Genomic DNA, 16,393 nt, shown 5'->3' with positions numbered 1-16,393 from the left:
AGCTAAATTTCTAGAAGGTTTCATTTTTCCATCTGTTGACGTTAGTTAGAGGTTTCTCCAGATGCTCTTGCATTTTGAAGTCCTGCCTTGGTGTATTAGAAGGAACTCAGGGATTGACTTCTGCCTTTGCCGGAACAGACAATTTTGGAAATTCATGGGAGTAGCTTGTACTTGTCCATCCTACCCATCTGGGTAAGGATTCTGTAAATGGTGAGGCTGGGTGCTAATCATTTTAACAGGTATCTGCTGTTGCCAGTATAGCTTATAAGATAGCCACTGAACCAGACTGTCAGCTCCTCTGTTATAAATATCTTACTGACCTGATAACACTGAAAAGAGCACATGTAGGAGAATAAGGAAATATATTTTCCTGCTATAAATTTCAGCAAGAAGATTTATGTTAGACATCAGGAAAAAAGGCTTTTTAATGGGAAGGATAGTTAAGCACTGGAATAGACTGCTTGTGGAGACCATGGGCTCTCTGTCAGTGGAAGGACAGGTTAGAGAAACATCTGCCACAAATGGCTGTTACAAGCCTTAGCTTCCCTTGGGAGGAAAGAAAAACCTCTGTTAAGAATCAGTTTCAGGGAACTAATGTAATACACCTTTCATTAAAGATGCGCATTAACCTACTGCAGAACTCTTTTATTCTGGCTACATTATACCATGGTTAAAGGCAATTCTCCAGCCTGCTGGAAGGCTTTCAGAAGGCTCCCACTTGTTTTCCTCTTGCATAGGCAATCTCATCTTTTGTCTGCATGGGATAACTTATGTAGTTTGACAAACAAATAGCATATATGATTAACTTTTTGTTCTACAATAGCTCTCCCTTTCCTTCTTTGCAAACGTATTGGACTTATACTTCCAACAATGTTATCCAAAGTAGGATCTTATAATTAGGGTAGAAGTTAGCTCTTCCCCTCCCTCAACACCTCCAAATTTATCCCCAAACCAAAGTGACTTTACTTTCTTGATAAGATTGGATGTGGTATAGGTAGAACAAGGGGAAGTTAAGGTGAAATTCTGTCTCTTAGGAGCTGTGTCCTGGCATAAAGGAACATACCTAGGGATCGGAGAATATGATTAGAAAGGAGGTTTCACAGATCCCTCGTATCCTTAATTTTACTGATTCAGTGACCTTCCAGGGCTTCTAGTGGAAGTTTGGATGACTAGACCCTGATTGGAGAACACCAAATGGGTCTTGAAACTGCAGGGTAACCAGTATGTATGTGGGATGCCTGGGATGGTTTATTTTTCCTCTTTTTGCTGAGGCAAGCACTCAGCAAAACGTAAGTAATAACAGTTCATGGGCTGTTAATGCAAAATACCCTGAGACTTCAGAAATGCCTTGCTCTGCTCTATACAGCTTGGTAGATTATATTCTTTAAGAGTAGGCATCATTACCTGGACAAATCTTTGGCATTTAATTCTGCTAACCTCTGTCCCTGCTGTGACTTCCTCCTTCTGTCTTGTGGCAGATTATCTAACATATGATGCACATTTATGTGTTTTTTTTCTCTTGCATTGTTTCCATCCTCTGCACATGTGATGTTTCTTCTTATCGATCCTTGCCCACATGTTGCTTAAGCCCATCCTTCTTCAGCTACATGCATACACCTTTGACCTTTGCATGCATAAGCATGTAAAGAAGTCTGCCCCCTTTTAATTCACAAAGCTTTTCTGATTTTCCTTGTTTGCATCTGTACATGTCTACAGGTATATGGCATGTCTGATTGTTCAGGTTGGCAACGAAATGTAATATTTGCATGTATTCTCGAGACATTTTATAGTTGATCTGAAAATTTAAGTCAGAACATTTCCTTATATCCTGTTTTTCCTCCTCTTTGGACAATTTAGAGTGATTTTATTGGAATAATAAGGAAAGGACATGTATTACTGTATTTGCAGATTAGGTGATTCAGTGCACAGAAGGCTGTGGCAAGACTGTCATTGTTATCCTAATTTCATAATGTTGTCTATGTAGTACAACACTGTGAAACGTGCCTGGCACACAGCCTTATAAACTCCTGTTTTTGTCCCAGAGAACTTCTGGGTAATTATGGGTTGGGTTTGCCTATCTGATCTAATTTATCACTTAGGGGGTTATATCATGCCTGTTACTGAGGTATTTAAGGGCTGCTGAGATTCTGCAAGATGTCTCTTTCATCAACCACTTATTTCTATGATAAGTTAATGTTCCTGAGCTGAAATCTGGGCTGTTCTGTGCAGCATCTTAATCACTGGTCCCTACTGTGCCCTCTGTGTGCAGTTATTCTGCTTGTCTGGTAGCTTCACAGAACTGCTTTTGGGGATTTGAGCTCAGTTACTTGAGAGCTGAAGCATCACTGCAGAAATCTCTGTCTCAGATGATGATAAATTGACCTGCTTGGTCAATGAGTGGGAAGTCCAGGGCTGGGCAGACCCCAGGTGAGTATGTGAGTATATGCTCTTTATTCCCTTAGAAATTCACTGTCCACATCCAGGCTTAGATGTTAGCTTGAGTACAGATCATCTGCTGCCCTAGACAACTGCCTGTCTTTTGTGAACAAAAGGAGCCACCAGTCATAGAGCACTCAGTTTTCCAGCTTTAACCCGATGCTCAAAGTGTATTTAAAAATTAAAACAACAACTCCCTGACCACTTAAGCACAAAAAAAAAAAAAATAGATAAATAGATAGATAGATAGATAGCTGCACATACCCTGCTTGGTGGTCCAAGCTGTGTGACTTCATAGGTGGAGGGAACATTAGGAGCAAACTCTTCTTGGCATTTTTTGCCCTTGAGAAGTCAAGACCAGCTGTCCAGAAACTTCACCCACCTTCTTACAAACCTCCTGCCTTGCACTCATTGGGGTGCTTTGTTCATGCTGCAGGGATGGATGGGGAAACTGCTGTCTCCAGGTGCTTTCTTCTGCCTTTCTTCTCCCTCCACAAGCTCCCAGGGTGGATTTTTCTTTCATGGACAGATGAAGTGTTTGTTTATTTTGAAGGTGACAAGTGTTTTATGTGAATTCTAGATGCTGTGAAATGCCAAACCCCAGCTGGGCTTTGAGTTTCACAGATTAACCGCTGACACCTAATGAGGCTTTAATAAGTGCTTCTCCCTCCTATCCTGTCATTTAAATAAATAAATGACTGAAATTTGGGGGTGGTAGGAGGGGTGTTGGATTGCAGTGGAATGAAGCTTTTCTGTTTCCCCACCAAGCCGGTACACGGCAAAGAGCAGTCATGCAAGCTTCCCACACACCCACACTGCCTCTGCCATCAAGTCAGCATGTCTCAGCCCTGGCCCGGAGGGCTTGCTTTGAGGGTCCTGCAGGAAAGTTCCCTCTAAAGCTCAGTTAGCTTCTTAACCCTCTCCACTTCAGCTGCCAGCCAAGGTGCTAATTAGTATCAGCTGTCATGGGGAGACAGGAAGCTGAGAACAAAGATGAGACTTTGATAGTTGAAAGTATAGCTGATGTTCAGTTTTTTTCTTTTCCTGGAATTTTTAGGAAGAAATTGTCTACCATGGACAGTGGGCGTGCTTAACATGTATTGTCTCTTTAAGGACTCTAGTGGCTTCAAAACAGCTGTTTGTAGCAGTAGATGTATGGCATCTGTTTTGACTGTTGAAGATATGATCTCTATTCACTTAGGAAACAGAAAATAAAGAGTTCTAAAACAGCAATAGAAATTTATGAGGGTGATGAAAATTATGGAAAAATAGCAAGATTTAAAAAAATCATAGATGCTCTTTGGTTTTAATTTTCATGTGTCAAAACCACAAAGAATTCCTTGTTTCCAGCTAGGGTATGTAACCAAGTAATTGTGAAAGGACAAGAGCAGGTATTTCAGTAAGGCCTTGCAGGGGATAGCAAGAACTACTGTTAAAAAGCATCTCTGTCAGTGTTCTTCTCCTGTGAAGACACTCCTGAAAATGCAGAACATCTCCCTCTTCAGTTATCTGTCTCTTGGAAGAACTCAGTCCTGACTACGAATGGGCAGTCTTTTTCCAGAAGAAGGATCTATTTCTGGGCAAAATCAAGTTTGGCTAGATTGAATTTGTTTGATGAATTCCTCTGAAAACAAATGAAGAAAAAATTTTGAGGAAATAAGAAGTTCTGGTTTGACTTTTTCAAGTGAAACGGTTCAACTTTTATGTTTCAAAATAACATTTGTTTCCGAATTTGTATGTATCTCCTTTTTTTTTGAAGGCCGCTACCCCCCCCATATTTATTGTGACTAGTAGGCTCAAGTCAACCTTTCAGGAGACATCAAACTCTGTTCCTATTGTTTGGCTGAGAAAATTGAAAGATGTCATGTCTGTTTGACCATGGTTATAGTACTCCTATGATTATCCACTCACTCTCCCAGAAAGTAAGACCATCATAGAGATGAGAAAACCCAGATATCTTTCTTGTTCTCTACTTCCTTCTTATTTGAACCCACTTATTCAGAGCCTTCTCAACCCAGAAATATCCTCATCTTATAGGAGCCATGAGCTTGGGTACTCCGGAGTGCTCCTCCAGTCCTGCAGTAGCTGTGATTGATGCAAAGGGATGGGACAACTAAAAGTCTAACTTCTGTGGTTTGTGTCTCCACAGGTGGGAAAATGGAAGGAAAAAAAGTTGCAGATGAAGTATTATGTGTGGCCACGCTTTGAGCTGTATCCTGACTCTGAGGAACGTGAGGATGATCACCTGAGTATCGTGACCTTGGAAGAGGCACCATTTGTCATTGTGGAGAATGTGGACCCCCTAAGTGGCACCTGCATGAGGAACACGGTCCCTTGCCAAAAACGCATAGTGACTGAGTATGCACCCCTGGGTTCTTCTGCTCCTATTGGGCTCTCTCTTCTCAGCAGAATGTCGAGTGTCTGTTGGGCCAATACCATCATAACCTGATAATCCTTTTTAGAAAATCACCTCCATTTTTCTAGCCTGTCCTGTGTCCGTTCATGACTGGCCCTTTTGGGCTAATTATTGTAGTGTGTCCCTTCACCCTCCAGCACAGATAGCACAAGAGAAAGTGTCCACATTATACTATGGGAAGGGGAATGCAAACTGACAACAGAAGGGAATTAAAGGTGTTTCTCCCAGTCTTTTAACCCATTATTGTTGTTATGATTTAGGAACAAAACCGATGAGGAGCCAGACTACATGAAGAAATGTTGCAAGGGGTTCTGCATTGACATCCTCAAGAAAATCTCAAAGTCTGTCAAGTTCACCTATGACCTCTACTTGGTGACTAATGGCAAGCATGGGAAAAAGATCAATGGAACGTGGAATGGAATGATTGGAGAGGTCAGCAGCAAAGGGAGGCCATGGAGGGGTTTATCTCTGGGCTGGGTGACATACATCAGTTCTAGTCTCCCATCATTATTGGATCTCCTTCTGGGACAGGAGGAGAGGTGACTTAGGAAATTATTGGCCTGCATTCTTTCTTAGCACTGGGTAAATTAATCTGCTCTGACACTCTGACCGTGACTACCTTTCCTGTTTGACAATTAATTATTATTCTCTGTGCTCTCATAAATTTGGCCTATACAGTCTTAGAAAGAGGCTGATATCCATGCACCCTAGATTATGCATAGGTTGTATATAAGGTGCATAAAGAATGAAATAAGACTTCTCAGTGTTAGAGGGAGGATAAAACAAGGACAGAAAAATGAGATAAGATGTCTTCTCTGTGGATGATGTGTTTATTCTAAGACCTCTGTGGATTTATTTTTTATACACATACCAGCTTTGAGGAGAAGATTAATGTCTAAAGGTTTCCTGCAAGAAGAAAGTGTCCTGATGAAAGATTAGACAGGAAAGATGTTACAAACAATCGAGGGAATGGGATTACAGGAGTAAGAGGATTGTATTGAAAGGCAGAAAGATGAGAAGGGGCTTGACTGTGGTAGTTGAGTACTGCTTCATGTCTGTGAGTGATCTTTTCCTTTTCTTCCTCCAGGTTGTCACCAAACGGGCCTATATGGCTGTGGGATCCCTCACCATTAATGAGGAGCGTTCAGAAGTGGTGGATTTCTCTGTGCCCTTCATTGAGACGGGAATCAGTGTCATGGTGTCACGTAGCAACGGAACTGTCTCACCTTCTGCCTTCTTAGGTATCAGTTAAATCTAAAATTAAAACTTAAAAAATTAGGTGAAGGTTGCTTGTGATTCTTAGCCTGAAAGCTCCTTTTTGGGAGTACCTGTGGGACAGGTATATAAAAATATACTGTGTTGTTTTAGTTCTAAATCCCAGGCTAGCAAAATCTGGGCAAATGCAAACAGGCAGTGCATAGGAGTTCCAAGTCAAGGCATTTTTCGGCAATTGTGTGCCTAGTCCCAGAAAAGAATGGGCTTGCTCAGAGTTGTCACCTACGCTGCAGCACGTGGTTTCCCAGTGACTCAACTAATAGTATGTTCGAGGAGTGTAGGCCAGAAGAAAATTGATTCAAACCTTATAGCTGGTATGCCATAGCACTTAGTGATAGCAGTTAGCAATAAATTGTTGCACTTTGAGAGACATTATTTGTAAAGACGTTGTTAACTTGACCCTCCCTTGACAGAGCAACTAGGAGAAGTTAGAGATCTAATAGACCTTTTCAAGAACAGTTGAGCCATCAATTCTGTGCTGACATTGGGTCTTCCAATAAAGGCATTTCTAATGTCCTTCAGTGGTGGAGAGTGATCAGAGAATGCAGAAATTATGCTGCATTTCCCCAAGACATTCATATCTTCCTTGTATCTACTATTTGACTTTATAAAATGCTTTATGATGCAGCAAACACAGAATAGGAGTTATATAATTACTGTCTGCTCTCTGCCAGAGTCATGAGAACATTTACAATAGAAATAACTTTATACGGGTAATGAAATTTTCCAAAACCTTTTTAAGTTGGAGTTTCATGACTACTCACTCTTCAGGAGTTTTTGCCCTTAGCCAAGTCCAGCAATATTGCTGGGGTATGTAAAAGCAACGTTAAAGTTAACTCCAAAATTTTAAACTGCAATTTAACAGAGGTTGCAATATTGGCTATACTCTGGAACAAAATTCTCAGTTTCTTTGATCTGTTTCAGTCCCATTTTTATCTGTTCCAGCTTGGAGAAGGAGAAAACCTGGCAGAGATCAAATACTTGCAGAACATGAATGCTAACATTTCTAGAATGAGCCAGTGTTCCTATTGCTACAGGAATGGAATAACTGAAAAAACTACTATCGTTATGGCTGAACCTTAGAAATTTGGAGATGCTCTTTGGCTCAATAGCATCTTGAAAGTTGGATGCTTGTCTGAAACTCTGCCAGTTCTGCTTGATTTTCCCCACTCTCTCCAGATGGTGTTGGAGGACTTCCTGGGAACAATCTTTTATCAATGCATTTTATTTTATCAATGCATGCCACAATGGCTGCACGTAGTTCCAGATGGAGCCATGTGTCACAAACGAAACAGTAGGATGGAATGCAGTCATTACAGAGGCAGAAACTATAGTTCTCCCTGTTCAAGAAGCTTTTCAGAATCAGGTTGAAGGTTTTAAGTTCTGTTTTCCCCCAACCCAGTTTGCCCCACATTGGTGTGCTCTGGAAAGCAAAGGAGGAGAGGTTGTTGTCGGGGCTTTTATCATGGTTTTCTCTTCCTATCCAGAGCCTTTCAGTGCTGATGTATGGGTGATGATGTTTGTGATGCTGCTTATCATCTCTGCGGTGGCCGTCTTTGTCTTTGAGTACTTCAGCCCTGTGGGCTATAATCGGTGCCTTGCTGATGGCAGAGGTAAGGGGAACCCTTTCTTGCTATGATTCTCTCTTATTTTCAGTCCTATTCCTTTGTAGGGTGTTCTTTGCCTTGAACATAATACAGATCTAGCCCACTCTGAACACTGAGTTCAGACCTAAGAGGGCAGGGATGGAGGCGGAAAACAGACTGTGAAGAGAGCAGATGTGTATAATGGATAATTTGCTTGGCCCGAGAGACGGAGCTGTGTTGCCTTTTATGTTTAAAGCAAATACCAGCTCCAACTTGTTTCTCATTGAGGGAAAATGGGCCCTGGTAGTTGGTGTTGGCAGGGCCCATGATGCTGCACTCCCTGAGACAATCATAGGGCTCAGCACTATCAATCCATCCTTTAGTGCTACGACTCCCTGGAGAGCAAGCCACTCTGCCAGCCTCCCAGCATAGTGCTATGTCCTCCAGACTTCACATCTGTCACCTGGTCATGTCTTTCCACTACTTGGCTCTCTGGCTTTCGAAGACCAACTCAGAAAATGGGAAGCTCATTTTCTTAGGAGTGGGTGAAGAATTACTTTGCAAAAGAACCAGGAAAGATGGGAACAAGTGAGTGATCCATCTCTGTGGTTCTGATCTTCAGAAGGCAGCCAGATGAGTTAAAGAGAAGATGAACAGACAGCCTAAGAGACAGCCTTTTTTTCCTTATTGAGATGAAGATAATTAGCAAGTTGAGTCTTCTGTCATCTGCAGATCTTCACCCCATGATAAATCAGCCCTTTGAACATTTCTGGGTTTATTGACCTGTTCAGAATAGTGGGAGAGAGATAGTTACTGAAAAATGCACTCATTTGCTCCCCAGTCTAGTGCTTTGAGTGAATTTATGCCATCAAGTTGGAGAGGAGTGAAAATAAAAAGTGTTAATGAAAATGCAGGCAGAACAACATGCATGGGGAACTGGAGAAAAGTGGAGAACTTGTCTCTTAACATGGAGCTGTGGAGGGCCTTTATGGCAACTGATCATAGCCCCATGGATTTGTGGACACAAAAGTAAGTATTGATAAACCTGTGAGTCTTTTGAGAGATATTGATACACGTGTGGAACTGGAAGCAGTTCTTAGTACAGGCGTGCAGTTGTGCAGTTATCAAGTCATCTGAACTGCAGCTGCAATTATCAGTATTTCTGAGTAATTATGAACAGTATGGCGTGATCAGGCAGATATAATCCCTGACATATGTGATGTGAAGATATAGAAATCTGCTGCAGAGACTGCAATGCTGCTTTTGGTAATGAACACGCTGGCTAATGTTACTTTGGCTGCATTTGAACTATGGCAGTATGCCCCTGCCTCCCACACCTGGATTTTCTCCTTACGAACATTAAGATTTTTCTCTCCAGAGTCAAGTGGACATGCCCTGATCTAGTCTCCAAATAATGTTGTGCTGTTGTGGAGCACTCAAAATTGGAGAGCTCAGAAAGATTCTAGGTTCCTGGTTTGGATTGAAGTCTCCCATTACAGTCTTGGTTTGTGTCTGACAAAGTCAGGGTGTGATCAGTGGAGAGGAAGGCTTTAAGAGGGAACTTCTCAAGATTTCCTTACATCTTATACCACTGATGTTTTTCAGGCCTTTCACCTGTGTGTCTTAGGGCACATTAGGTGGAAGGGATATAAAAATACCACTCCAGCATGTAAAAAGACAAGGAGTGATAAACCATGTTTCTTGCAGGAACTTTATCTCATTGGTATTTAGAGGCACCAATTTTGCCAGGTGATGATTCTGCTCTGAGCTTGGTGTGCAGTTCCCTGGGTGCAAAATGAGCCCCTTGCATTGTTCAGCTGTACTTAGAGTAAAATGTTAGTGCTTTCAGATGATCTATGCTATTTGCTGCTCAGGATTTTGGAGAAACATGTCAAAGCTTTCTTCCCTTTTGCTAATCTGATGGAGTCAACCACAGACAGCAGCACTAAGCTCCAATCAGCCTATCCAAGTTGATAAAGCATGGGGTGCTGACCAGGTTGGCAGGTGTTTGAACTGTCCAGAGGATTCTCATCCTAAGAAGATCTTCCTGGTGCCTGAAGCAGGATCCTGGAGTAATTGAATCTGTATTCTCCCTATCAGCTCTTCCTGTGCTCAAGTTGAGGAAATTTTGGTTTAGGTTTCCACTAATGGAACCAGCATGTGCTGGGGGTACGAGATTGTTGGGAGAGACGTGTGATTTCACAAGTTTTCAGACCTAGTGCTTCATGAGCACACAAGGCTTCTGGGGTATGAAAAGTGAATAAGGGGAAGATAGGAGCTTTTAAAACACTGGATCCATTCCTGGACTATCTGAGGCAGAGCTGCAGATTTTCCTGAGGTAGACCAGAGTATATATCACTGTTATGTACCTTAGACACAGAACATGGAGAGAGGGAGCTGTGTTCTTCTCTGGTTCATGTGTCTTCGGCAGAGTGGGTAAAGAAACACTCTTGGAGAAGTATTTGTAGAGCCCTGCTATTTCAGATGGTCCTCTTCCTTGCACCTGTACAAGTACAGTGAGAACCATGTTTTGCCCAGGTGTATGCTGGGAGCTCAAGGACATCACTCTTGAGCAGCTAGAAATGAGGACAGAATTTGTCTGAGCAAACTGTATTTCTGGTAACAACACTTGAACCAAAATTAATTGTTTGGGCTTCTAGATATTTTAATCAAATAAAAAAGAATGCCCTTGTAAAAGGTTTCAATGTAAATCTCCGAGACAGAATAAATATCTGAGGATATTTTTGAAAAATAATTTTTCAGGATACGCTTTGCTGAGATATGGTGTCATAAACATAGGGAGTTCAGATGTGGACATTCACCTCACAAGTGGGAATAGATACTGCTCTTAACTCTAAAGTCAAGATGTGGATGTGAATGGAAATGCAGACCACTTACTCTCAGATGCTCACTGTGGGATCATGTTTCTCAATCACTCTAGAGCCAGGAGGTCCCTCTTTCACCATTGGCAAAGCTATCTGGTTGCTGTGGGGGCTGGTGTTCAACAACTCTGTGCCAGTACAGAATCCCAAGGGTACCACTAGCAAGATCATGGTGTCGGTGTGGGCCTTCTTCGCTGTCATCTTTCTGGCCAGCTACACTGCCAACCTGGCTGCCTTCATGATCCAAGAGGAATACGTGGACCAGGTGTCTGGCTTGAGCGACAAAAAGGTAATCGATCCACCCAAACCCTCAAAGCAGCCTTTTCTACAGAAGAGGCTGCTCCACCCTCTTTTCTTTGCTTTCACTACGGAACTGTGCGGATGTTTTCATAGTCACATCATAGCTTTAGGCCCTAGTTTTAACAACTGTTCTTCATTGGTATTCGGTTGCACTTTTACATGGTTTAAGAACTTCAGGAATGAGTTATAAACAGAACTGAACTGTGCTTGCTTACACAATTCCAAACCACACCTTGACTGTCAGCAAGTAACGAATTAATGGAGCTTTGGAGATGATGTGTACAATGGCTGTAACTTGTTTTTTCAGGCTGAAATAATTTGTCTGTGCAGGAATGCTAGCCATTAGGCTAGCAAATGTGATATGTTAATTTATTCTCAGGAAAAGTTCTGCCCGTGGGGGTAAATCGGCATGGCTTTGATGATTTGCTATTACTTGCACTTAAAGTTATAGTGTCTTTTTTTTTTTCAAGGCCTTTGGAGGCTTAGCACAAGAAATTGTTTCCTGTTCAGACTGTTTTACTGCCTTGTTTATCTGTACTGCATTTTGTCCATGCAGACCATTTGCTTTTGCTGGACCCTGGACACTTGAGGATTTTGAGAAGATTGCTGATGCATGCAGGGTAGCTCTGTCTGGTTCATGAGGGTGTAAAGCTTTGCACGCTGCTTAATTTTTGTTTTGAGGTGAGGTTACTCACAAGCAATTGAGTGTTGTGAGGCTCAGTTGCCCATGCTGAGTTTGTAACTCAGTCACTGGGGCTGCTTAAGGGATCATGCCATTGTAGGGTAGCCAAATAAGCTTGCATACATTGCTGTTAGGGCTGGCAGCAAGAGGAGGACTGGTTATAGTTACTGACTCTTGTGTCCCTCATGACAGTCTAGAAATAAATTGTGGCCAGGCCCCTTGTGCATGCAGTGTCCTGCGCAGCAGGCTAGAAATTCTGTGATGGATTAATTTTTAAGAGTTTTTCTTTCCCATTTGTTGTTTTTTCCTGGAATGAAACATGGCACAGAATAATACAATCCGTACAGAAGTGCTCCTGTTATTTGTTTTAATTTTGACCTCAATTTGTTTCACACTGTCTTCACATTTGCAGTGTGCTGTGTTGAGGATGGGGTGGAGGGGAGGATGTTTTTCTGCTAAATGGAGATTGTTGCAGAGGCTGCTTAAAAGCTGTGGGCTCCTTCAGACTGAAAGATACTGTTCAAAACCAGCCAGCCCTATCAGAGTTAACATTAGTTTGTCATCATTAGGTTTTCAACTGTCTGAACTAAATGGGATAGTTTGTACCTGTGATCTATTGTTTCAGGCTGTGCCTAGGGTCATGCTTTTATTCTCATGTTTTTAAGATATTCTTCATACCTGCAGAGATATGTGCATGAAATTTCAATTGAAAGGGGTAACTCCTGGAGCTTCACAGAGCCTTTGGTTACAAGTTTCTGGGCCTATCTTAGCTGATTTTACTGTAGGGCCACCTGTGTGTATTGGATTGAGGTAATTTTCTTCTACTTTTCTTTGCCATGATACCTGTTTTTTCATTTGCTATCCTAAAGCATATATGCTTTGTTTCTTGGGGAAGAGAAAGGCTACAGTACATAGTCAGAGCATTGTGATATGCCTCAAACACAGCTGCTAGTGCAAGTACAATATTTGGGTTTACAATTATTTACAATATTTACAATATTGGGATTACAATCTACCAGAGCATCTGAAATCAGATGAAAATTGGCTGGTGAAACTGGAAACCAACAGCTGCCTTTGGAGAATAAAGACAGGTGGGACTAGCTCCAGCCAAAAGATGTGAGTTAATAGCTTGGTCTACTGGGCTCATGGATTTCCATGTATTTCCATTTTTTTGAACATGCAGAGGGCCCTGCAGAACTTGGGAGAGGTCATCCAGGCATTTGTCACACTGCTTCAAGATGCCATGATTTGGGAGGAATTCACTTTTGTGAATCTCATATTTTCCCTTTTCCAAAACCTGCATAATTGCTTGCAGCTGACTCACCCTCTAAATACACTACTTAGCCAGGATGAAGGGTGCAGCCACACCAGGGCACATGGAGATGTTGTATGCTCTACCTCCCTCTTCCTGCCTGCTTAAAGCCATTTCAGACTTTCAAAGCCAAGTGGGAAAGACTGTCTTTTCCAAGAGGAAAAACTATTGCTTCCAGTCCCTTTTATCTCCAATGTCTGATCTGGTGTCCACAGCAGAACTGAGTCTCCTGGTCTTCTCCATCAGGTGGTAAGGGCATCTGTGTCCAGCACAAGGAGTCAGTAGAGGATGTAATCCAAGCTGACAAGAAAAGGGATAGTTATTTTAAGGGATATTGTTTCTACTTGCCTAAACCCAGATCTGCTTGTGAATGTCTTTGTAGTATGACAGTATCTGGGGAAGGTGTCCCACTGGCACTGTAGAGCAGCCAAAATGCCAGATGCACTCACAAAATCCATTACTGTGCCTGGCTGGGGTACACCTGTCAAGGTCAGTCTGGCTACACTCTGAGACAGCCACCCTGAGGGTCTCCTTGGACCCTCTTCCTTGGGCCTTGCCTGGGAAAAACCACTCTGAGAGGTACCTGCAGCTGCTGATATGCCACTTCCCCAGAAAAACAGGCTGAAACACACCAGATGTCTCAGGACTTGGATGGTGTCTTGGCTGTGCCCCAACATTTACTTCCTAATGACATGCAAGACAATGCCTAATGTCATGTTCCTGCTGTGCTGTGCTGTGCTGTGTGGATTCTTGAGCAGGTCTGTCTGAGCTGGGCTGGAGTGGATGCCCCTGTGCCAGGGTACCATTTTGAACTAAGGATGTCTGGAGGCTCCCTGTACTGAGCTTAGTGACCTCTGCCACTCTCTCTGTCCCAGGTGATGCCAACCCTGCTGAGTGCCACCCTTTGGGCCTAGCTGGCTCAAAAGAGGGGCCAGAACTTCCCCAAGAACCCATCTCACGATGGCTGTTAATTCCCCCATGTTAACCCTTGGAGCTGCTAAATCATATGTCAAGCTGTAGCTCTTAATGCTGGGGCAGCTGTGGGCAGTTTGAGGGAGGAGAAACCTGCTCCTCCCTGAGAGCAGTACTGTCCCTGTGAGTCCTGCAGAAGGAGTGCTGCTCTGACAGCCTCTCCCTTTCAGCTCCCAGTGATCGTGGCACGCTGAATCACTTTCCTTCTGCACAGGTGCCAAACCAGCACCCACTGCCTCTGCTGGTCTACCTTGCGCAGCAGAGGGGCTTGATGTGGCCCTGGAAGGGGCAGTGCCATGCTGGCCATGTCAACTCCCTGTCCTGAGCTCTGCCCCTCGGTGGGACAGACCGCAAGCCCAGCCAGAGCATCCTTGCACGCGCTGCTGGACTGCATCCATCTAGAATCCATGTGGGGGGCTGCTACCCCCCTGACCCCCTGCGAAAGCTCCAGTGGTAAGACAGCCTGTCGCAGAATACTGCAGTCGACTCCCGGGTCTGGATTTCATCTGACTGTAATCAGGAGATATAACCCAATTTCCATTAACGGGAGAGCTTCAGACACATTAGAGAAACAAGCGCCTGCGGTATTTCAGTCTAACGAAGGCAATAAATACAGGAAAGATTATATAAAATGAACTAATGTGTGAAGTAATCTAATAGCTATACGTAATTTCCATTCATATACAGTAGTAATAGAATAAAAGGAAATGTGGACAGCCAGCAGGGCATTTAAATAAAATAATTTAGAATGCAGTAGGTTAATAATAATAAAAAATAGTATCCTTTCGTATAAATTAGTTGCAAATGCCAAAGAAGCTAATAAAGTATCAAAATGGTAATTTTGTAATTGACATAAAAAGGAGAGAAATGTATTTCTGCATGCCTGCAAATTAATATAGATTGCTGAAATTTCACGGGTATTTGACTTATTTGCTTTTTAAGATGTTAATGAAATGCCAAGACAAAGGGCCTGTTTCTGTTCAGCATAGGTCAGTTATTTTTTTGATAGATACGTGTTTGGTTTTGGGTATTTTTTTAATAACTTTTGAAGTTAAAACTGGCCAATAATTTTACTGAAAAAAATCTGAGGAGAGCATAAGAGGCCAGAAGGAAATTCTGATATTTTCCAAAGTAGCTCATTTTAGTATACTTGAAACAAAATACTTTGATATTTCTGACATGTATTTTGACATGTCATTTTCTAAAGGCACTACAAATAAAATTGACCTACATTTAGAGAAAGTAGGAAAAAAAAGTATTTTTTTTTCTGTAACAAAACAAAGGGACAGGAGGAGATAATTGGAAGACAAGACAACACACGTAGTTCTGAGGTGAATGAAACATTTCAGGTTGATACAAAGCAAAAGCCTCAGTGAAAAACCTGCAAAAAACCCCCGATCTGCTCTATTCTGGCAGGTGCTTGGCCGCGAAACTGAAAAATGAATTATTTCCAACATTATACTCTGCAGCACATTAAATCGACATTATACAAGGATCCCAGATATGCAGAACACTTAAGCTTGTGCTTAACTTTGCGCTCATGAGTGGTGACATTAAAGTCAATGGACTATTATTCACATGATTGAAGTTAAATGCTTTTCTGAGCTTGCAGCTTTTGTACAACAAATATCTGTTCTGGAGAAGTCTAGGGAAATGCAGAGCTAGATATCTACAGGTATACATTTTTCAAGAGGACTAAAAGTGAGGGTCAGTCTTGTACCTTGTAAAGTCTGTCATGGGAAGGTTGTCTAACTGGATGGCTTGGAGGTAGTACAAATCTTCCATGGGATTAAACATTCACTATCAAGAGACAGTTGTGGTAATTTCACACATTTCAGCAGGATATAAAGGAATTTTTATGTGGTGGTGTCCCAAAGCAGAAAATATGCAATCCTTTCAACAGCAGTATGATTTTTATTCTCAGGACACCTTTGTGGTGATATGAGTTAGCTAGACAGAAGTAAGACTGTGCCATTTCCACTAGCTCCCATAATCTGAAATTTTATGGCTTAAAATCTGATTATTTCTCTGCATCTCCTTGTAAATCATCAGTTGCTATAGTACGAAGTATTTACTAATACTCTATAGTGTAGTTACATATTGTGTGCAATTACACAAAATACACATTTATTATGTGTAATTACATATTATGCTAATGTTTTCATATTAATAAATAGCTATTAAATATGTACAGCATATCGATGTTAGTAATAGATCTTTCTAACTTGTGACTTACATTTATTGTGTACATAAATATGATCTCAGATAAATTTTTGCAGTTGCAGATGAGTACGTTTATCAGATTTAGACATTCTGCACTTTGGATTGGGATGATTTTTATGCTGAGATCTTTGGAACAAACCTCGGTGTCTGTGTGCTAAAATGTGATTCAGTACTTTTAAGACTATAAATGTTTAAATTCAGTGGGTTTTCAAGGATTTTTTTCTTCCACCCTCTTCAATCCTTTGTCATTTTCCCTCTTTTTCTTATGCTCAGCACTGTGTAGTGCACAGTGGCAAGGAGGCTGCAATG

General features: G+C 41.9%; 1 protein-coding gene across 6 annotated transcripts in view; it reads left to right on the top strand.

Moving 5' to 3' along the window:
* Nucleotides 1–16,393, top strand: part of GRIN2B (glutamate ionotropic receptor NMDA type subunit 2B) — a 231,584-nt gene that overhangs the window by 174,310 nt on the left and 40,881 nt on the right. For all 6 annotated transcript variants that reach the window (XR_007904021.1, XM_051784128.1, XM_051784127.1 and 3 more), the window contains 5 exons: nt 4,586–4,794; nt 5,113–5,284; nt 5,940–6,093; nt 7,615–7,740; nt 10,655–10,884. Coding sequence is in view for 5 of the 6 variants with exons in the window: in XM_051784128.1 (XP_051640088.1) it covers nt 4,586–4,794; nt 5,113–5,284; nt 5,940–6,093; nt 7,615–7,740; nt 10,655–10,884 (891 nt within the window). In the remaining variant the exon portion in view is untranslated. The remainder of the gene's footprint in view (nt 1–4,585; nt 4,795–5,112; nt 5,285–5,939; nt 6,094–7,614; nt 7,741–10,654; nt 10,885–16,393) is intronic.

Source organism: Manacus candei, unplaced genomic scaffold (assembly GCF_025592945.1).
Source record: "Manacus candei isolate 608988 ecotype Guabito, Panama unplaced genomic scaffold, ASM2559294v1 h1tg000018l, whole genome shotgun sequence".
Classification (NCBI taxonomy): Eukaryota; Metazoa; Chordata; class Aves; order Passeriformes; family Pipridae; genus Manacus; species Manacus candei.
This window is presented reverse-complemented; position numbering and strand designations above follow the sequence as displayed.